This window comes from Dermacentor silvarum, chromosome 4 (assembly GCF_013339745.2).
Source record: "Dermacentor silvarum isolate Dsil-2018 chromosome 4, BIME_Dsil_1.4, whole genome shotgun sequence".
NCBI classification, from domain to species: domain Eukaryota; kingdom Metazoa; phylum Arthropoda; class Arachnida; order Ixodida; family Ixodidae; genus Dermacentor; species Dermacentor silvarum.
In genome coordinates, this window is record NC_051157.2 from 8,865,768 (window position 1) to 8,884,218 (window position 18,451).

Below are 18,451 nucleotides of genomic sequence, written 5' to 3' on the forward strand. Positions count from 1 at the left end.
TAGATAGATAGATAGATAGATAGATAGATAGATAGATAGTCAGCCTCGCATAGAGATTGACAGAATAAATAAAAAGAAATTTCAGCCAAGTAGTTGCATATTTTGCATTAAGCGTCTTTGTCTTCATCTTCATCACTGTCATCATCCTGTTTCTTGCTACCGCAGTCTTTCACACAGATCAGCAGTAAGAGCATGAATTTTCTGTCCAACCTATCGTATTTATGTTAAATAAAATATTTTCCAGGCTGACTTATTATGCAATCTAACTTGAGGATTGGGGAACCCGATGCTACATTGGCCTGGTCCTCGGGCTGCATCGATTTGCCATCGACATCAGAGCGCCGTCCCAATAACATGGCGCCCCTGGGAGCCCTTGATTGGATCTTGAGTAAACAGCCGTGCTGAGTCCTTGTTAGAGTTTAAATTTGGAATCGCATCAAATTCTTCCCGTGATGAGCTGCCACCCCGAAGGCGCGCCGAGCCACAGGGCCCGCAGTGACAGTGTGGATAGCAACGCCAGCCGAATGAATCGCAGCACGCCTACTGAGAAGCCGGCTTATCAGGAGTTTCGGGCCAGCGCCAGCAAAGTGCTCGCAGAGCGACTACGGGAACGAGGACCCGCAACGCAAAGACAGCAGCAACACCAGCGGCCGCTGGAGCGGGGGACAGCGGAACAGACGCTGCAGTGCAACTGCTGCTGCCGGATCGTCTACGATGGCTGGAAGGCTGTGCATTGCGAGCATGTAATCTGCATAGACTGCATGGTGAGAACTTCGCAGGAGTTAATTCACTGTCAAGTGTGCATCATGATGTGCTACCAAGACGGCGAGCACAACACGTGCGTGGTGTGCTTCGGGTGCGAGCTACTGTGCCGCTGTCCGGAGCGGCTGGAGCGGGTCGGCATGTACGGGGAACTTCGTTATCGAACAACCGGCAGAAAGCCTTTGGAGTTCTACAAACGGGTGACGAGGGCATCTCTGTCTACAGCGGCAGGAAAAACAAATCTGTCTACCGTTGTTGGCGATGTTCCCGGCAGGGGCCATATCAAGAAAAAAAGTCTAGAAAGAGAAGAAAAGTTGGATCGAAGAACACCCGAAAACCTGAGAAGACTGAGCGCGAAGCAGCAGAAGATGGAGGCAAGGCTAAAATATTTGGAGAACTGTTTTGCGAGACTGCAAAGGAGGGTGGAAGACCTGGAAAACGCACGGCGACCAGAGGCGCTGTTTCAGCAATTCCAAGAGCAACAACAACCCGGAGGTATGTACCAAACACAATTCCAAGAAGCTAGGCAGGCGCAACCAATATTCCAGACACCAGATCCCTGGCAAATGCAATCCCTGCGTCAGCCTTACACAGGCTGCGATCCGATGGCTGAAGCTTTCTATCAGCCTCCTAACAGTTATCAAGCAGAGTATCCAGTTCACCAGAACGTATTGTCGCAGCGGTCACTGTTCGATGCGGTGAGACTGGCAGCAGGGCAGCAGGGCGTTCCTCAAAATGTAGAGGGGTCGCCAAGGCGAGCTTTTGTGGCGGTTGTTCAAATGAACTCGCAAAGAGGAAGTCCAGACAGTGGCCTGTTCGATCCCTTAAACCATATCGACGGATATCGTCAGCAGAACGATTGCAGAATAGGTATGGAAAGCTCCATAATAATAAGGGAGATTTCCAACGATGACGAGGAAGGCGAGTACCGAGAGGAAACAGGTGACCGCGCGAAATGTCCAGGTCAGTCTTCATGTGAACCGTCATCGTCGTCTAGCGATACAAACCCTATTCGTAACATAAAGGCTGCCAGCGCAATAAAGCCCCAGAAGAAGGACGCGGAGACCTCAGTGCAGATGGGCACACTCGTTGCGGAACTCGCCAGGCTATATGACAGGGTAGCGGGGCTCGAGGTTGACAATGAAAGACTGAGGGACGACCAGAGGAACCTACAGAAGGCGAACGCTAAAATGCGCGAAGTCGTCAAGGAGCTTCAATGCGAGCAGGCGTGCTCCAGGCAAACGCTGCCCATGCAGATACAGCAGCCACCATTAGTCATGCAAACGCAGATTCAACAGCCTCAGCAAACAATGAGCATGCACTGCGGTCCTGGTGGCGCTTCAACCACAGCCGTTAAGCTCGGAGTTGATGCCTTTGTTGACAATTCAAGCACTCAAGGTACTACGAGTTCAAGCACTCCGCACTCAAGTGATCCGTCCAATTCATCCGAACCCAGCGAGGCAAGGAAACACACTAAGGTTGACGAAGAGATAAACATCGTGGTACAAAATTCTCCCGCAGGGGAAGTTTTTCTCAAAAATGAGGCGACGCCTGCAAAGACTATGGCGTTCACTCAAGCACCGACAGCAGACAACACGCCGTGGCGGGCTCATGGTACCCCGCAATACAAAAGAACAACTTCGTTGCCTAATCACTCGTTAGGACAACAAGTGAGTGACTCTGAGCTTGAGACATACAAGAGACGAGTAAACGACATCATGGACTGGTACAACTTGTGCAAGCGCAGAGAAGCATATTTGGAACAGACTACGTTGGCATATCTGAGACAGACGCTAAGTAACAGCTGCCACTTTCTTGACTACGACCGTCCTTTTCGCTGGGAGCTTGACAAATGCCTGAAACTCAGCTCCGGGAAGTCGTGTTTCCGAGACTTCAGGGTTTTCAGTGGTCCCATCATTGATGTTGGCTGCAGAGGTCTCATACGCTTCGTGGTAGACCCCTTACCCTCGTCATTCTGCGTGTATGTTGAGATCCTTATTTCCGCCAAACCTAAACGTGCTCAAGGCTATGTGCTCAGGATTCGCGACCCCGATTCAAGAAAGGACTTCCACTGTCAGCGATACAATTCAGAAGACATGTTTGGGTTCCGAGGGGTTCTCTCGTATCCTGGTACGCCATGCCTTGGCTTCTTCTCCATAGTGGTGCAGGTCGACCCGGACAACTTGTCACTGGCTTTCAGAAGCGGCGGCAGACTCCTAATTGAATTGGCTAAGACACGGTACGACGAATAAACATGCTTTTTTACCAGCCTTTCGCAAGTATAATATGAGCGTTGTCTTGTTCATAAGCGATATTAAACGTTATCCAAAGTGACCACATATTTTTTATAATAATAGTAATAATCACGCAGAGAGAAGGTGAGCGGAGGATTGTTGGAGTGTAAATTTGGCCACCTGAGACAAATTGAATACTATGTTAAACCGCATGTTTTTACGCACTTTGGTAAGGATATGCGAAGCTGCTACGTATTAGAGGTGGTCAACGTGCTGGATGATAAGCTTTGCTATAATAATAAAGGAAAAAAGAAAATGAAACATATTAAGAACTGGTGTGCATAAACCATAGCTCTTGTATCGATTACCTGAATTTTTTTGCACTGCTAAAGTTTGTTACATTGTTCTCGTTATAGTCAAGTCTTTCTAAATGTTTATGATACGTATTTTACTCAAAATATTGCTCTTTCTCTCTATGCGTGTGAACTTTTTTTTTTTACTCTGCCCACTGCCCGATGAGCCAAACAAGCACATTGGGCTTCGGTGGAGCATCATAAGTCCTTTATATATGCTTATCCAAATAAATGAAATTGGCTTCTATTTTATTGTATTTTAGCTGGGTTTCGACGCGCACTGAAGTATCACTTCACCGGCGTAAATGCAATGCAATGTTTATACAAATATACGGGATCACACATATGTCTCACGATGACGAAAACGTTTTGATGTATACGCGCAACGTTCCCTTTAACGCTACACAAAAATGCACGATAAATTTAATTAATGCAACGCAATTCTCTAATGGCCTTTTGCAGTGACACGTTACTATATATGGCACCGCTCACAAGACACGGTTCCTTCCCGTTACGCGGGTACGTTACGCGAGCTCGCATCGTCGATTACGAACACTGTGATTGCTAAGAGTTCAACTAGCGCCATTTTACGTGCTTGAGGGGCCATCTTGCCATAAATGGAAGTGGTGCAGCGAACTAACTCGTGCCCCGCACCTTCTCGAGCGTGTTCTTGTTGATGGTGTTATTATTACTTCGCATAATAGTGAGATGTGGTGCAGTGCGTAGAGAAATACGAGACGTAACGTTTAACGTCTCGATAACTCTTGCGTTTCTGATTTCTATTATGGTCACTTGCTGATGGACGCCTTAAGTCATTGCTCGGCGTCGCGTTTACGAACCAGCAAATGTTTCCGTTATGCACCACGCTTTGTAGCGTAACGAAGGCGTTCTTGTAGCGCTCGACGCTTCTTTCGTTCTCTTCCATACTGTTGTTCCGTCCGCCCCTGGTGAACCGACTACGACGGATAGGCCATGAATAGGGCAGTTGTAGGAAGCTAAAGAAGGAATATTGTATAACTTAATAAAGGGGTATTAAACGCATACGTTAATGAATAATCATAGTAAAGGAGCTTAATTAACTGACTATGCTATTATGAATTTTAGCCGTATATTAAACAAGAGATGCTACTGATGTTGCAGAGTCCTTTACGATATGAGAGAGAAAAAGAACATTGAAATAACTAGCATGGCAGTCTTCCCCGATGGAAACATATGCGACAAGCACTGCGTTCATTTGGAGGCACTCAGGGCGGTCAACCAACAAGCCCTTTAGGCATCTAATAAGCAGAAGCTTAGCATTCTTGGAAAATATATTATCAAGTCGAACACTTACACTAGGAGCCGGTACATTTGAGAAAACCACATCACAAATTAGTACTCGCAAAGGTTCCAAGAGCCTTTGCGCAAAATTTGCCTGGGGTCAGTAGTCGAGAGTCCACTGATACAAAAAAAAAAAAAAAATGCTGCTGGCTCACGAATGAGCACATAGTAGGAGCATCTCTGGGGAGATGCATAGATGTTCAGAAATGTTTGTACAGTCGGAATACGGAACCGAGTTTGAAGAGAAGTTAACCGTGTGTCATGGTCGAGAATGTTATTCACGACAAATTTTGGGTAGCCGAGACACAAAATAGTGCCTCGCGCTCTAAAAGAAAAAAGGGGCGTAATTTGTACAGGGCCACCTAAGAACCAAATTCAAAATTAGGGCGAACATTCATCCAATAAATCATTAGCAGTCTCCCTGCGCATTCCGAAACATGCATTGCTGACTCTTCGCAACGATCCAAGCACCATTAACTCAATGCATAAACTCAATTTGTGAACTCAAATTAAGCCTTTATGTATGCATTACGGCCAGATATTTGAGTGTTTCAACATGTGGAATGATTTGTTGGCCATGCATAAGTAAAATTCGGACAGGAGGCGTTAAGAGGAATACAAGAATCGCACTTTTCTTGACTTTGGGTAGCATGTGTTTTCCATTAAGCCATGCTTCAATATCGCTCAAATACAACTGCAGCATTTTTCAGAATCAATGTATACCATTTAAATCCCCAAAATGCAATGTCATAAACATATACGTATACGTGCATGCCACGGTTAATAATGAATAACACGGCGAAGAGAACTGCGGCTTGAGGAATGCTTGTTGTCTTTTTATACTGGTCAGAAGAGAAACTGTTTTGAGTCCCATTTTGTTCACTTCTTCCACACTAGGCAGCTTCTGTTGGCGACAACTTCTTCACTTCTGCGTGGTCGACTTCTTCACTTTTCTTCTGCCGACAAACCCAGTTGCACATACCCCGTGGCCCAAGTCGTTGCCTGTTCGGCAAGACAGCAGCAGCCAGCAGCTATCATTCCCAAAGTTAGGCGATAAGACAAAGAAAGCTTAGCTTCAAAAAAAAAAAAAAGTAAAAGACGCAGATCCAACGCGATGCGGGAATCTAGGTGTCGCGAAGCTTGCTTGAGTTAGCGAGGTATAGCAGCAATATAGTGGACAACATGAGCACAGCCTTTTTGCTTGTGGCTGCTAGCTCTATACGTCACGAAGACGTAGGCTGTATGTGATGCTTGTCGAGCAAAGAATCTTGTTTTGAGGTATATGCACAGAGAAGTAGCTAAATGCACTGGGCCCTTTTTGTCACGGTGGCACATTCATTCCGGGGGATTCGCCATGAAAGGGCGCACACTTAGTGGCACATATCTGGTTGCACAGTGACCTCAGTTGTCATCTAGGACGGGCAGCAGCGGGAGAGTGGAAGGAGGCAAAGAAAGCTTTGTTTTAAATTTTCGCCACGGAATTGTATGACCAGCTCACGCTGAGAACGCGCTTACGTTGAATTAATTGTGCCCACTCATACAGATATGCAGTTTGACAACATACAGTTTCCACCGTTGTGTCGTCACCCGCTTCTTTGTATTCGGTCCTTGTGCGCTGCTCCCTTCAGTATTCAGTAAGAACGCATGCCAATTTGTTCAGCTATCGACTGTAGTATACAGACATAAACTGGCACGTACGTTTCTATCAATTACTCCCTTTGAATGGACAATGCAAAACCTACGTAACTACTTGTGGTGTTGGAATAGCAAAATCTTCGAATCGAATCAATTATGAAAATTCGAGAGAAACTACCTCCAAATATATCGAATCGAATATCGCATATTTTGTCATACGAAAAAGAAAAGGGAGGCTTATTGCAATAATTTACCCGCCTTAGTTACAGGCATATTTAAATGTATGTTGTACAGTGCGCAAATTGATTTGCGATCAAATCAGAAGCTTTAAGTTGAGGAACATAAGCTTTTAGTTGTCTAGTGCACCATGAAACTGAAAGCCGTAAAAAAAGGCAACAAAACACGTCACCACTTATGTGTATACGCGAGTGCTCAGCTGGTTCAAGGAGAAAAAGTCTCATACCATCGCACCGCACACCGCTTTAAAGGGGCGGAAACATGGCGCAAATAGTCCAGCTAATTAATCGCTGTGCCTAAATTGAGACAAAAATGCGCGTATAGGTTGCCTAGAAGTGCGGCATTCAGAACAAATGATTGAAAATTATTGATCGAAATACATGTACCCCTTGCGTTCAGCGCTCAGGAACTGATGCCCCTGCACAGCAACCGCAACTCCCTGCAGTATACTCATAAATACGCATCATTCATCAGCTGCAGCGTTCTCTGTCCCTTTAAACTCCGATAAGTGCTGTTATCTCTTGTATATTCGAAAGGAACGAATATTCGAAATTTGCGAAAATTGAATACTCGAATCGATGACAAATCTAAGAGCAATGACTTCTCGGTTGGTATATGAAATTTTGAATGTTCGCGCAACCATCGTAAATAATCGACGCGCCGCGTTTCAGTTTCGCGCCATTTTAGCCACTCTTCCTCCTAGTGGCGTGTCCATTCGCTAGAGAGCGCCATACGCACAAGCATAGAGCGCCCTCTGTAATTTGAGCCGCGAAGCCCCGGCGAAGCACGCGACGCAGCGCCAATGGGGAAGTGAACTGGGAAGCGCTCGCTTTCTCGCTCTCGGCTCTTTTTTCCCCCCTAACACCGAAACTCCCTCCTCTCGCTTCAATCAGGGAACGCAGAACCGTGCGCAAATGGCGCCCGCCGTTGGTAACCCCGCCGTGACAGCGTTCTAGCCCCGCACACGCCGGTATTCCGCCAACCTCCGGGGGCGCATCGGGAGCTGATGCCCTGCGGCGCGGCGCGGTGGACGGAGCCGGCTGACGGTCATTCGAGGCGGCCGCACTTTCACGGGAGCTGCCGTGGTTGAAGTGGGCTTCGCACGCCGTGTGGCCGCCGCCGCGGTGAACTTCTGAGATGCAACCTCCGCCGCGAAAGGTGGAGAGCCTCGACCAATTGCTCCCGTCCCGCTTGCCTCTGCCCAGTGTTTCCCAGTGGCTGTTCCCATTCCCGCTCCCAGTGTGCGTCTCTGCGCGTTATGGAACCTTTAACACTGTTTCCCACACGGTGTTCTACCCGTCCCCTCTGCACTGGGGCACCCTTTTTCGTGATCCCGAAAAGGGGAAGGGGAGGTGCAGTTTCGATCGCCCCAAGGCGCGGTTCGGCTTTGCCGCCCTAACTTTCCTTCCAGGCTTGAAATAAACTCTGCGCTGTATGGTGTCTTAAAATATTAGCAAGCAGCGCTATCGCCATGCTGAGATTTCCCGAGATTGTTCACACTCTCGGATAGTAGCGCGCAGTGGGTACACCATCTCTGCATCCTGTTTGCCGATGTCCTTGCGGGTCGCCTAATCGCACTAAGAACCAACGAAATCATCGGACTTTTTTGCCTTTTTTTTCAAATATCTACTTTCTGAATGAAAGAAATCTTAAGAGGAGTACCGAATAAGCCACCTCAGAAAGTGGCACTAAATATGGCAACCAAATAACGATAACGTAGCCACGTGCTGCCGTAGGGGCGATCTAACTAATTCTCATACAGAACATTGTCTTTGCATTTTCAGGTGAAGGCCCACACACAGCTCAAGAACATCCATAATGAGCAAATTACAAAACTACAAACGAAACACCAGCAAGATGTCGAGTTGCTTGAGGACCTCAGGTGAGAGAAAACGCTGCATTTCGGGAATTTCTTTAGTGCCTAATGTTTGGTTTAGTATTTATAAACAAGTAACATATGATGGTAAATCTTATACCATTCTTCCTCCGTCGATGGGACTGTTAAATGTAGAGAAAAGCCACAACTCTCCAATATAACTCTCCAATAAAATAAGTGAACACACTGTAGCAGTCGGGATAGGAATGGCTAGCTGATCGCGGACACTTCAACGCACTCGTGTGTTAACAGGTACCATGTAACACACACACACACACACACACACACACACACACACACACACACACACACACACACACACACACACACACACACACACACACACACACACACACACACACACACACACACACGCGCGCGCGCGCGCACACACACACACACACACACACACACACACACACACACACACACACACACACACACGCACGCACGCACGCACGCACACACGCACGCACGCACACACGCACGCACGCACGCACGCACGCACACACACAGACACACACGCACGCACACCGGATTGTAACCGGCTTGACGCATAACCTTATTATTATATATTTAGCACAGCAGTCCGCTGCACTGTACAGGCTTCGTCTGCATTTGCGTGCTTCTACAAGCTACACTTCCACTTTCGTTCTGTTTTCTGTTTCTTTTTTACCCTATCTGAAGACAGCATGTCGTTCAACCTGGGGTGTGGCCAAGTGTACCATCGTCGCTTTTACAGTGCGATCGATGTCGTTGATCCACATCATGTAGAACTTTCGGAGGTTGGCTTGTTCACAGTGGTAAGCCACATGACCATCACATTTTTCTCATGTGAAAACTATTTTCCTTTCCTTTGTTAATAGCCTTATGTGCGGAACCAAGCGTTTCTTTCATATTTACTTAGATTCGCTAACGCGGTCTCCTAGGAGCCCCCTTCTACAGGCGATAGATGCTTATTTGTATCGCACTGCGATGCACTCACGTTTTCATTTAATGAAGTAGGCATGACCGCTGCTCTTTTCCACTAATGGCTTGTTTGCTGCTGCATTACCCTTTCTGTCGGGTGCTGAATGCGAGGGCTGCTGTACAAGAAAAAAAAAAAAAAGCGCTCACCAAATGAAATCTCAAATCACACTTTTTTATCATGTAGGGCATGTTTTCGACATGGGGAGAAGCAGGGTATGTTGTCATATCGTCTATGTTCAGTTTCTCTTTCATAAGCAGTGGAACTATGCCCTTTGGACCGTCTAGTTTCGCAACCGTGCTAATTGTCGAGCTTATCAAAAAGCCTTTCTCAAAGTGAAGGACAGATGAAAGGCCTTTGTTTAATATACGTGTTTTCCTTGAAAGAAGCATAAAATGTCAGTAAAAGGTGCGTGGAAACTTCCGGTTATGTGCCTACTTATGTGACGGGTCGTTTCCTCTTCACCCTGAATGGGTGCCCTATTGAAGGCCTATGTAATAGCAGTATGCCTACAACGCACACGTGTGCCCCTCACTCCTTGCCGAAGCTGATACGCATATATACCATGTTCGCGAGGTATTTGAGGACATAATGACCCCTTCACAAATAGTGATAATATTTCATGAAAGGTTAGATGCATTCGTTTCAATTTTATATTTACATTGGTTCTATTGCCGCTGTTTCCTAGTCTGTTCAACGAAATCATCTTCAGCCTCAAAAATGGATTGAATTTAGCGTTGATAACAACTGTATGCATGGATCAGTTGGTGCCTATTAATGTTGTCCACTGCTTCCGCAATAACAACCTTTGACGAGTTTTTTGCATTGTATACCTGTTAATCAGCCTTCCTCTCATCGACGCCCACAATTTTGACTTCGTTGGCATGCATGGACACTAAGTTACAGCATTGTTATCTTGGATATTCGGTGGTGTTACTTTGGCTGCTGCACTTTGGAGGCATATAATCACCAACAAAGTGCTCTTTTCATAAGTATACAAAAGTACGCAGCTATAAGGCATTGTCATTTCGGTTCTGTCACCTCGTGTTTGAGACCTCGTGTTTCGTATGGTCAGCGGTTGTGAGTGCATAGATGCCAGAAGCAAAGCGTGTGTTCGTGCGGACACCATTTCAGCATACTTGTTCTTGCAATATCATACCTTTCTGTGCGTGAATGCTACAACAAACAATAGCTATAGTAATTGGGAAACAAACCTTATGGGCATAGCCTTGTTCCAACAAGAACAATGACAAGAAACGTAAACGGGAAATGCTTTTAAACACGGCGATAGTATTAGCGGCATCTTCAACGGGTACTTTTTGAGCTATCTCGAGCGTTCTGAAGTTTGGTTCCATGCTCGACTGTTTGAAATGAAACGCTAAAGGGGAACTCACCTTGCTTTCAAAATGAAGCACTAAAAGGGAAGCGCTAGCAGGTCCTCTAATTTTTTTTTTTTTTTTTTTTTTTTTTGCGAGCCACTTCGAAATTGATCCTAGATGTGGCCGCGTGAGGTTGGTCAAATGTGTCGTTTTGAAGCATGTTCTATGGTAGAACTGCGAACGACAGCTTGCGTAAGTTTTCCGTCAATATCCGCGACCGGGAGAGCTAAAAAAAGCTGACAAACTATCGTCCAAACTGTTTTGTGTGCTGCCTAAACGGCGTATCTTTACAGAACCAGCGGCTCCGACGCAGAGGATACTTGCCACCGTCTGAAGATACCATAAGACTTCTTAGTCAGTTATGTCTCAAATTATAGAACAAATTGTGCGCGGGATTGACAGGATCGCTGAACGTGAAGTGCTATTAGACTACAGGAGATATTTATTTCATTAAGATGTTTCCACGAGGGTCATTGAGTGTCTACATAATTCCTACTGATGCGCTTCAACACTTGCTATAAATTCCATGGGGTGCTGCAGTACGTGCAGAATGGCCACACGCAACAGTAAAAAAAAGCAGAAAGAAATAAAAAAGCACCTTTATTGGCGCTCTTCTGTAAAAAACAAAAAAATTGAAGGACACTTTGTAAATTCTAAAGTGTGTTCGGCGAAAGCCTGTGGCGCCATTCGACTGACTATGCCATGTCTTTTTTTTTTTTTTGTGCATGACACTCCCAGTGGAATGGGCACAGGCTTTCGCCGAACACACTTTGGAATTTACAAAGATTCCTTCAATTTTTCTATCCGCTTCCCTGGCCTTGGTGCCCGGTAACGCGGCCACTCGCTGTTGTCCCTTCCGTTCCGCTTCCCTGGCCTTGGTGCCTGGTGACATGTTAGCCCGCCGCATGCGCATTCGCTCATTATTCTTCTGGCGTTTGGTATCGGGGGAATCCACATTCTTGGGGCGCTTCTCCGAACCGCTTGCCGTGGAATCATCACCGGGCCGCTTGGGAGCCATCCGACTAACTCGACTGCTGCAACGAGACGTCTGACGAAGGAGCGTTGCCGCGCGCGCCGCTGTGTTATCACGTGATTGCTGAGAGAGTGTGAGGGGGAGAGGCCACAGCTGACACCGTTCCAGGGCACGGACGGACGGACGGTCGGACGCCGCGAGTATGAGCCATTAATAATGGACATGCGTGTAGGCGTCATTCTACAGTTACGGTAAAAATTACGTCTCGATAGGTCATTCTCTCGAAGCTGCTGTCATAAAGAACTAGAGCACCACAATGTATGTTATAAATTGTTGCAACGCGAGTGCGAATCCATGTATACGTTCTATTTTGAATATGGTATAGAACAGAATTGCTTTATATTGACAGTGCTTAACTGGACGATCAACAGAAAAGCCGGGAGAAAAGATACACTATCTGTCTCCTACCTCTCCGTCGTGCATCCTGCTAACCGCAGCAAGACAAATACCTATCTGATTTCCCAACCATCTGCCTTTATTTCCCTCACCTACCCTGTCATATATTCATTTTCTTTTGTTTTCTGTTCGCGAAAAGACATTAACGTCTGGTACGCTTCCGAGCAGACGAAGGAACATTGTATTCCTTCCCACCCTACTCCCACCCTCCCACCCCCCCCCCCCCCCCCCCCCCCCCCCCCCCCCCCCCCCCCCCCCCCCCTCCCCCCCCCCCACCCCCCCCCCACCCCAACCCCCCCCCCCCCCACCCTACCTCCCCCCCCCCCCCAAACACACACACTATGGCGTTTCCTACGAGACCTTCTTTTCGTTTGTGGCATGGTAGGTCGTCGTACGCCACGTGTGGCCGAGCAAGCGTGAGAGGAGAACCAAATCAGGTGTAAGCGATGAGATGACGAGCCAATCTTAAAAGCCAGTGTTAAGCTTGTTACATGCCTTTTGTAGTCAATTTTTGTGCGCACTCATTTTTTTTTATAGTTTCCTCCGCTTCCTTTCCATCAGTCACCTCCATTTCTGAAGCTTCTTGGCGTTTAATTCACTCTTCTCCGAAACCATCTTGTCGCGTTTTCTTAGCTATATAGGTTGGCTATATTTCGCTTAGCTATATAGGTCTCGTTGCTGTCCGCATTAGAAGCAGTCACCATTGTATTTTTGACAATAGAGCTCAACGCATCTGAGATGTACTTGCAGAAAAAAATATAACAAATTGTGCAATGCCTCATGCGTACGACGAACATGCTTGGCGCAGCCAAGTGAGCAAACTCATCATCGCAACTTTGCACGACTGGTATTGTTAATCGAAAAGATATAACGGTTGATAAAGAAGATAGAAGTCAAAGTAAGTGAAAGAAGTGCTATAACGACGACGGCATGGCGTATCGAGGGCGCCCGAGACGGAAATACATCAAAGGGGGCGAACAAAAGCCTTCTGCAAAGAGTTCCATAACCAATTGGCGAGGCAGTACTTTGTCGTAGGAGCTCTCGTGAATGCGGAATACTACAGCAGCAACGCAGACATCGCAGATGCTCACCACGTCGCCGTGGGCACGTGTTATCTGAGCGGCACCGCAATTGAATTGTGCGCGAAAGAAAGATTCGGAAGGACGGTGGGCGGTCTGGTGAAGAAGAAAAGCTGAGTGCCAGTCTGGCGAAATACTGGAGCAGCGGTCGAGCTTAATGGACGCCGGGACGATGGTGAACGCTGCAGGTATATGGACGAGACTGCGATGAGAAGAGGGGAAGCAGCGTCAGGCGAGCCACGTCGGGTGCATTTTGCTGCCCTGTGCAATTCATCGTTTCGTAGCTAAACATTTCGACAGAAGTACCTGTCTGGTTGGGAAAATTGATTAAGACTTAGAGAGTGACTCCAACCAAATAAAGGAATTAATAAATTCCCGTATTGTGTTGTGTTACCATTGCCAGTGCCTATAACGTCAGGAAGGACGGGAGTTATGGGAGGGAGTTTGTAGATAGGATAACAGCACAAAAATTAATATACAATGACGTAATGAAAATTACTGATTGTTTTTTATCTACAAACGTTTTTTCGTTTTATTTTCTTTTTTGTTTTTACAATGATAGGTGCCATGGGTTCATTCAGCATGCCGCGTGATAAATTAAAAGATAACTTCGTCACACTTCTGCATTGTAGTTGCTTATGATACGTGCGTTAAGGTATTGAGGATATTTATTCATCAGTCATAATAATCAAGAACTAAATGTCGCGGTAAGACGTTACAGTAATTACTTCAACCTAAAAGTGTCCTTACGGAAAGCCAGTTACTATATGTTCGATATCGTATAACCAATATGGTCGTAGTACAACTGAGATCGAAAAGATACTAATCGGTGACTCCAAGCTAATATGACGAATAAACAAAAACAAACATTTAAAGGGAAGTCCAATGTGCGCGTCCACATTGTAAGCAATGCAGCCATACGACATAGTACTAAATCAGCACATTAAGTACGCCACATACGTACATTGTTTAAGGCTCTAAATGCTCAGCTAAATCCATTTGCTTTTTCTCGCGTGTGACTGAGCGTGCGAGTGTAAGCAAAGTGGAGAGTAGGAAACCTCCTGCTAAACATGTCGGATATTAAACTGACGAGAAGCAGGTAAACAGGGGGCTTCATTTTATATCACTTAATAATAAATTTAATAACTTGATGTTAAATTTATATCAAGCTGGACATTTTATATCGGTAACCTTTTCATTCTCGTTTACAGTCAAAGGTACTCTAAACGCAATACATCATTTTATTTTCCTTTTTAGTGATTTTATGTCAGTGTCCTTCAAACACACCGACTCATTGCAGGATACGTTTTCTTCTCGCGCATTCTCGCCATCTCTAGATACGGTTTATGTGCGCCGAGGTGTGTCTTGCAGTCTCAGCATTTCTGCATGTATGTAGGCCGGCCCTGTTTCGCCCTGCTTGACCCAATCGGACACCGTTGAGCACATCCAATAGAGCGACATCCTACTGTATATATATATATATATATATATATATATATATATATATATATTATATTATTCATATATATATATATATATATATGAATAACTTGTCAAGAAAGTCGCCCAGTGCGTTCCTTTATTCATGGTTGGGTGCGAACCATGCCCAATTCTCTGCTCTTCTAAACGTTTTATCAGATTGCTGCAACGCGCACCACTGACGTACCTATACATGTCACATTTATTCCGTGGTAGCTAGCCAACTTTCGTTCGAGTGAGTCTGTAGCATATATCAAAGCATGAAGGGGATATCGAACAACAACATTCTTCGTGAGATGACAATGGCATCTGACCAAACACACCCCCAGAATGTGCAAATTAAGCTATTGCGATTGAATCCGATGTACACTTCTACCAATGTATTTGGGATTGTGAATGTCATGAGCCAACGGTCCGAGGTACGTTGGTGAAAGTCCACCAGCTTAGGATATCATGTTGTCAGAACCAAAGTTCTAACGATCGGTGCAATATTTACGAAGGTGAAAGAACAGAGAAACAAAACGCTGTGATTCAACATTATTTTGAAAGCCGCCACTTCTGTACAAGCCAGTGGTCATCAGCCGCGCATTTTTACTGACCAAGCTTCATGCATAGCCGTGGCAGAGACCAGCATTTACGCGATAATTGCCAACAAAAATGTAATTACAAAAATTTCACAAATTAACTATAAACAATACTTTGAGGTGGGGCACGTCGTACTTGCTGAATTGAGAGAGAGAGAGAGAGAAACGTTTACTAAAGGATAAATAAAAGGCTACCATTATGGCGCTTCCGTTGAGGTGCCCAATTCCGCTCTTAATAAAGTTCACAAGCACTCAAGACATTTTCTGCAAACTGTGTGCCTGTCACCAGTTTTGAGTATTAAGTACACAATATATGCGGCGAAATGAGCTGCTGCTTTGTTAATACGTTTGTTTCCGCACTGTGAAAATGCGATGTACGTAAAACGGTTCTGTAACAGCGATACATCTCAGAGCGCATTTTGAGCGCGTATTTTTTCAAACTGAGGACAGGCACAATTTTTTAGCACGGGGTTATGTTTTGAGTATTTACGGATTTTGATTATGCAATTAAACATTGTCCACCAAGGTCACTAAGTGAACCCATTATGAGCGAAGCTGTCTAAGCCAACCGCATTTTATGGTTGGTATCAAGAAACTATCATCATCAGCAATGAAGAAAAAGCTAAAAGAAAATAAACTTTCTTGCCGAGGCGGGATTTGAACCTCCGTGACCACTAGGCTATACAGCCACGCTTGCAGAACATGTACTGTTTATGCGAACCATATGATTTCGTTCGAGCGCCGTCGTCTTCGTCCACAGCTGGCGCGTTCGCACACGCTCGTGCCAATGCTCTGCGAGGTGAAGAAGAGGTTTTGCGCGCTGTGCTCTGGAGGGAGATATAGAAAACGAGACCGAGAGAGAGAGACGCATTCATGGAGCGGCCTGCTGGAACGCGTTGTCGGCATTGCAACGTGGTGGAACGCGGTGTCGGTGTTGCAAGCTGCGCTATACAACGCGCAGTGAAGGCCGTAAGTCCGAGAGAGAGAGAGAGAGAGACGCTTTTACCTTTCCCTTTCCCTCAAGAACCACTTATCATCATCATCTGCTGGAACGCGTTGTCAGCATTGCAACGCGTTGGAAAGCGGTGTAGGTATTTCGGCCAGCTTCGCTGTGTCTTGAGCTTTGCGCGGCCTAGTGCAAGCTTTCGCTTTTTTTTTGCGATAGCAATTATATGGACACTCCAAAGCAGATTTCTGCCGTCGCCGTCGCCGTCGCCGTGAGGTTCCGTATGACGTCAATGGCGATGAAATCGTCGCCGCGCTCCGGACGGTGTACGTGCGAGTGAAAGGGCGCGAGCGAACGGGGAGCGAACGCACGTCGGAGAGCAAACGCGCGTTCTGCGCCGTGCTCCCTGAAGGGCTGCAGAATTAAGCGTCTCTTTCCTCCTTTCCATATATAGAGAGCAAACGCAATTTTTTTCCGTCGCGCGAAAGGCTGTGGGGGGACGGGAGGGAGGGAGGGGAGGCGACGTTTAGCTGCGGCACCAAATACATATTTATATGAAAACGCCGCGCGCGTTCGGTGCGAACGCGGGCAAAACGCCGACGGCGTCGACAACAGTTCTTCGCGTTGCTGGTGCTGCTGCATGTCCAAGTTTATACAGCTGATAAAACTACTATCATTACTCCGTATAGCTCTCTACTAATTTGCTATCGCAATTGGTGCTTCGCCTTTCGGGTGAAACTGCGCCAAATTTTTTAGAGAATTTTCGTAAATAACAATATTGTGGACAATCTTTGCGGAAATCTTGTTTGTCTGCAACTGCTCTAAAAATTGGACAGCAAAAATTGGCATTGTATCTTAGATTCGCTATTTTTACTCATAATATACAACCGTTGCATTAACACGCGGTATGTGACTGTTTTCGAAAGTTACAGTGTTTGAAGCACAGCGTTCCGTTCCTCTCTGCTGTTATTGCGCAATACGCTCGTATTTTCTCTATTCGTGAGAACTTTAGCTAAGGCGTACACCAACAAGCACAAACTTTGTCAGGGATTAAATCGTTTTGTCAGGGATTAAATATTCTAAGCGCCTGGCAGACCACCATTATTATCTTCCTTTGTTTACGCTCCTTGTCCTACAAAGAAGGTATACCTGTGCATGAAACACGCACGATTCTGTTTTAACTGGCCAGCCTTGACTGTGCCATATATCTTGACTCTTGCCATATTTCTGCCATAAACACAGATGTGGCATTGCAGTTGTAACGTGTAAAAATCGCCGGCTTTTAAATGAACGTGGTGTAATGAGGCAGACGTGAAGTGGCGTCGATCACCTGACGCGCTACGCCGAGACCGCGGCTCTTCCCGCCGCGACCGCGCGCGACGTTGCGATGTTCATTCTTCGCAATTTCGTCCTTCGCCACGGTGCTCCTCGAGAACTACTCAGCAATAAGGATCGTGTCTTCTTGTCCGAAGCGATACAATCCCTCCTTCGCGAGTGCCAGATCATTCACCGGAAGTCGACCGCGTATCACACACAAACGAACGGTCTCACGGAGCGGTTCAACCGAACACTCGGCGACATGTTGAGGATGTACGTCTCGTCCGACCACACCAATTGGGACACCGTACCCCGTTAGTTGCGTTCGCCTATAACACCGCGATGCAAGCGACTACCGGGTTTTCACCTTTTTCTCTCCTGCACGGACGTAAACCTTCGTGTCCACTGGATACTATCCTGCCCTACCGACCGGACGCCTCCGAGTACACTACAATTTCAGAAGTCTCCCGATGTGCTGAAGATTGCCGCCTGCTGGCTAGTTCGTTGACCAGCGAGGATCAGGGGCGTCAGAAGACAAGACGTGACAGTGATCAGGCCACGCCCACCTTCTCTGCCGGTTCCCTTGTTTGGCTGTGGATACCACCTCACACTCCCGGCCTTTCTTCCAAACTACTTGCTCGGTACCACGGCCCGTACCGGATCATCTACGCCTCCTCACCTGTGAACTATATCGTTGAGCCCGTCACACCATCACCGGACGTTCGTTGTTGGGGTCGCGAGACGGTGCATGTTAGCCGCCTGAAGCCATATTACGAGAAAAAGGTTGGAAAAAAAAAAAAAAAAAAAAACTTCAACACCTTTTTTTTTTTTTTTTTTTCAATCTCCTTGTATTA

General features: G+C 46.3%; 1 protein-coding gene across 1 annotated transcript in view; it reads left to right on the forward strand.

Moving 5' to 3' along the window:
• Positions 1-7,373: 7,373 nt before the first annotated feature.
• LOC119449407 (F-BAR and double SH3 domains protein 2-like) overlaps positions 7,374-18,451 on the forward strand; it is a 150,726-nt gene continuing 139,648 nt past the window's right edge. The window contains 2 exon segments of the mRNA XM_037712577.2: positions 7,374-7,699; positions 8,326-8,423. Coding sequence (XP_037568505.2) covers positions 7,679-7,699; positions 8,326-8,423 — 119 coding nt within the window. The 5' untranslated portion in view covers positions 7,374-7,678.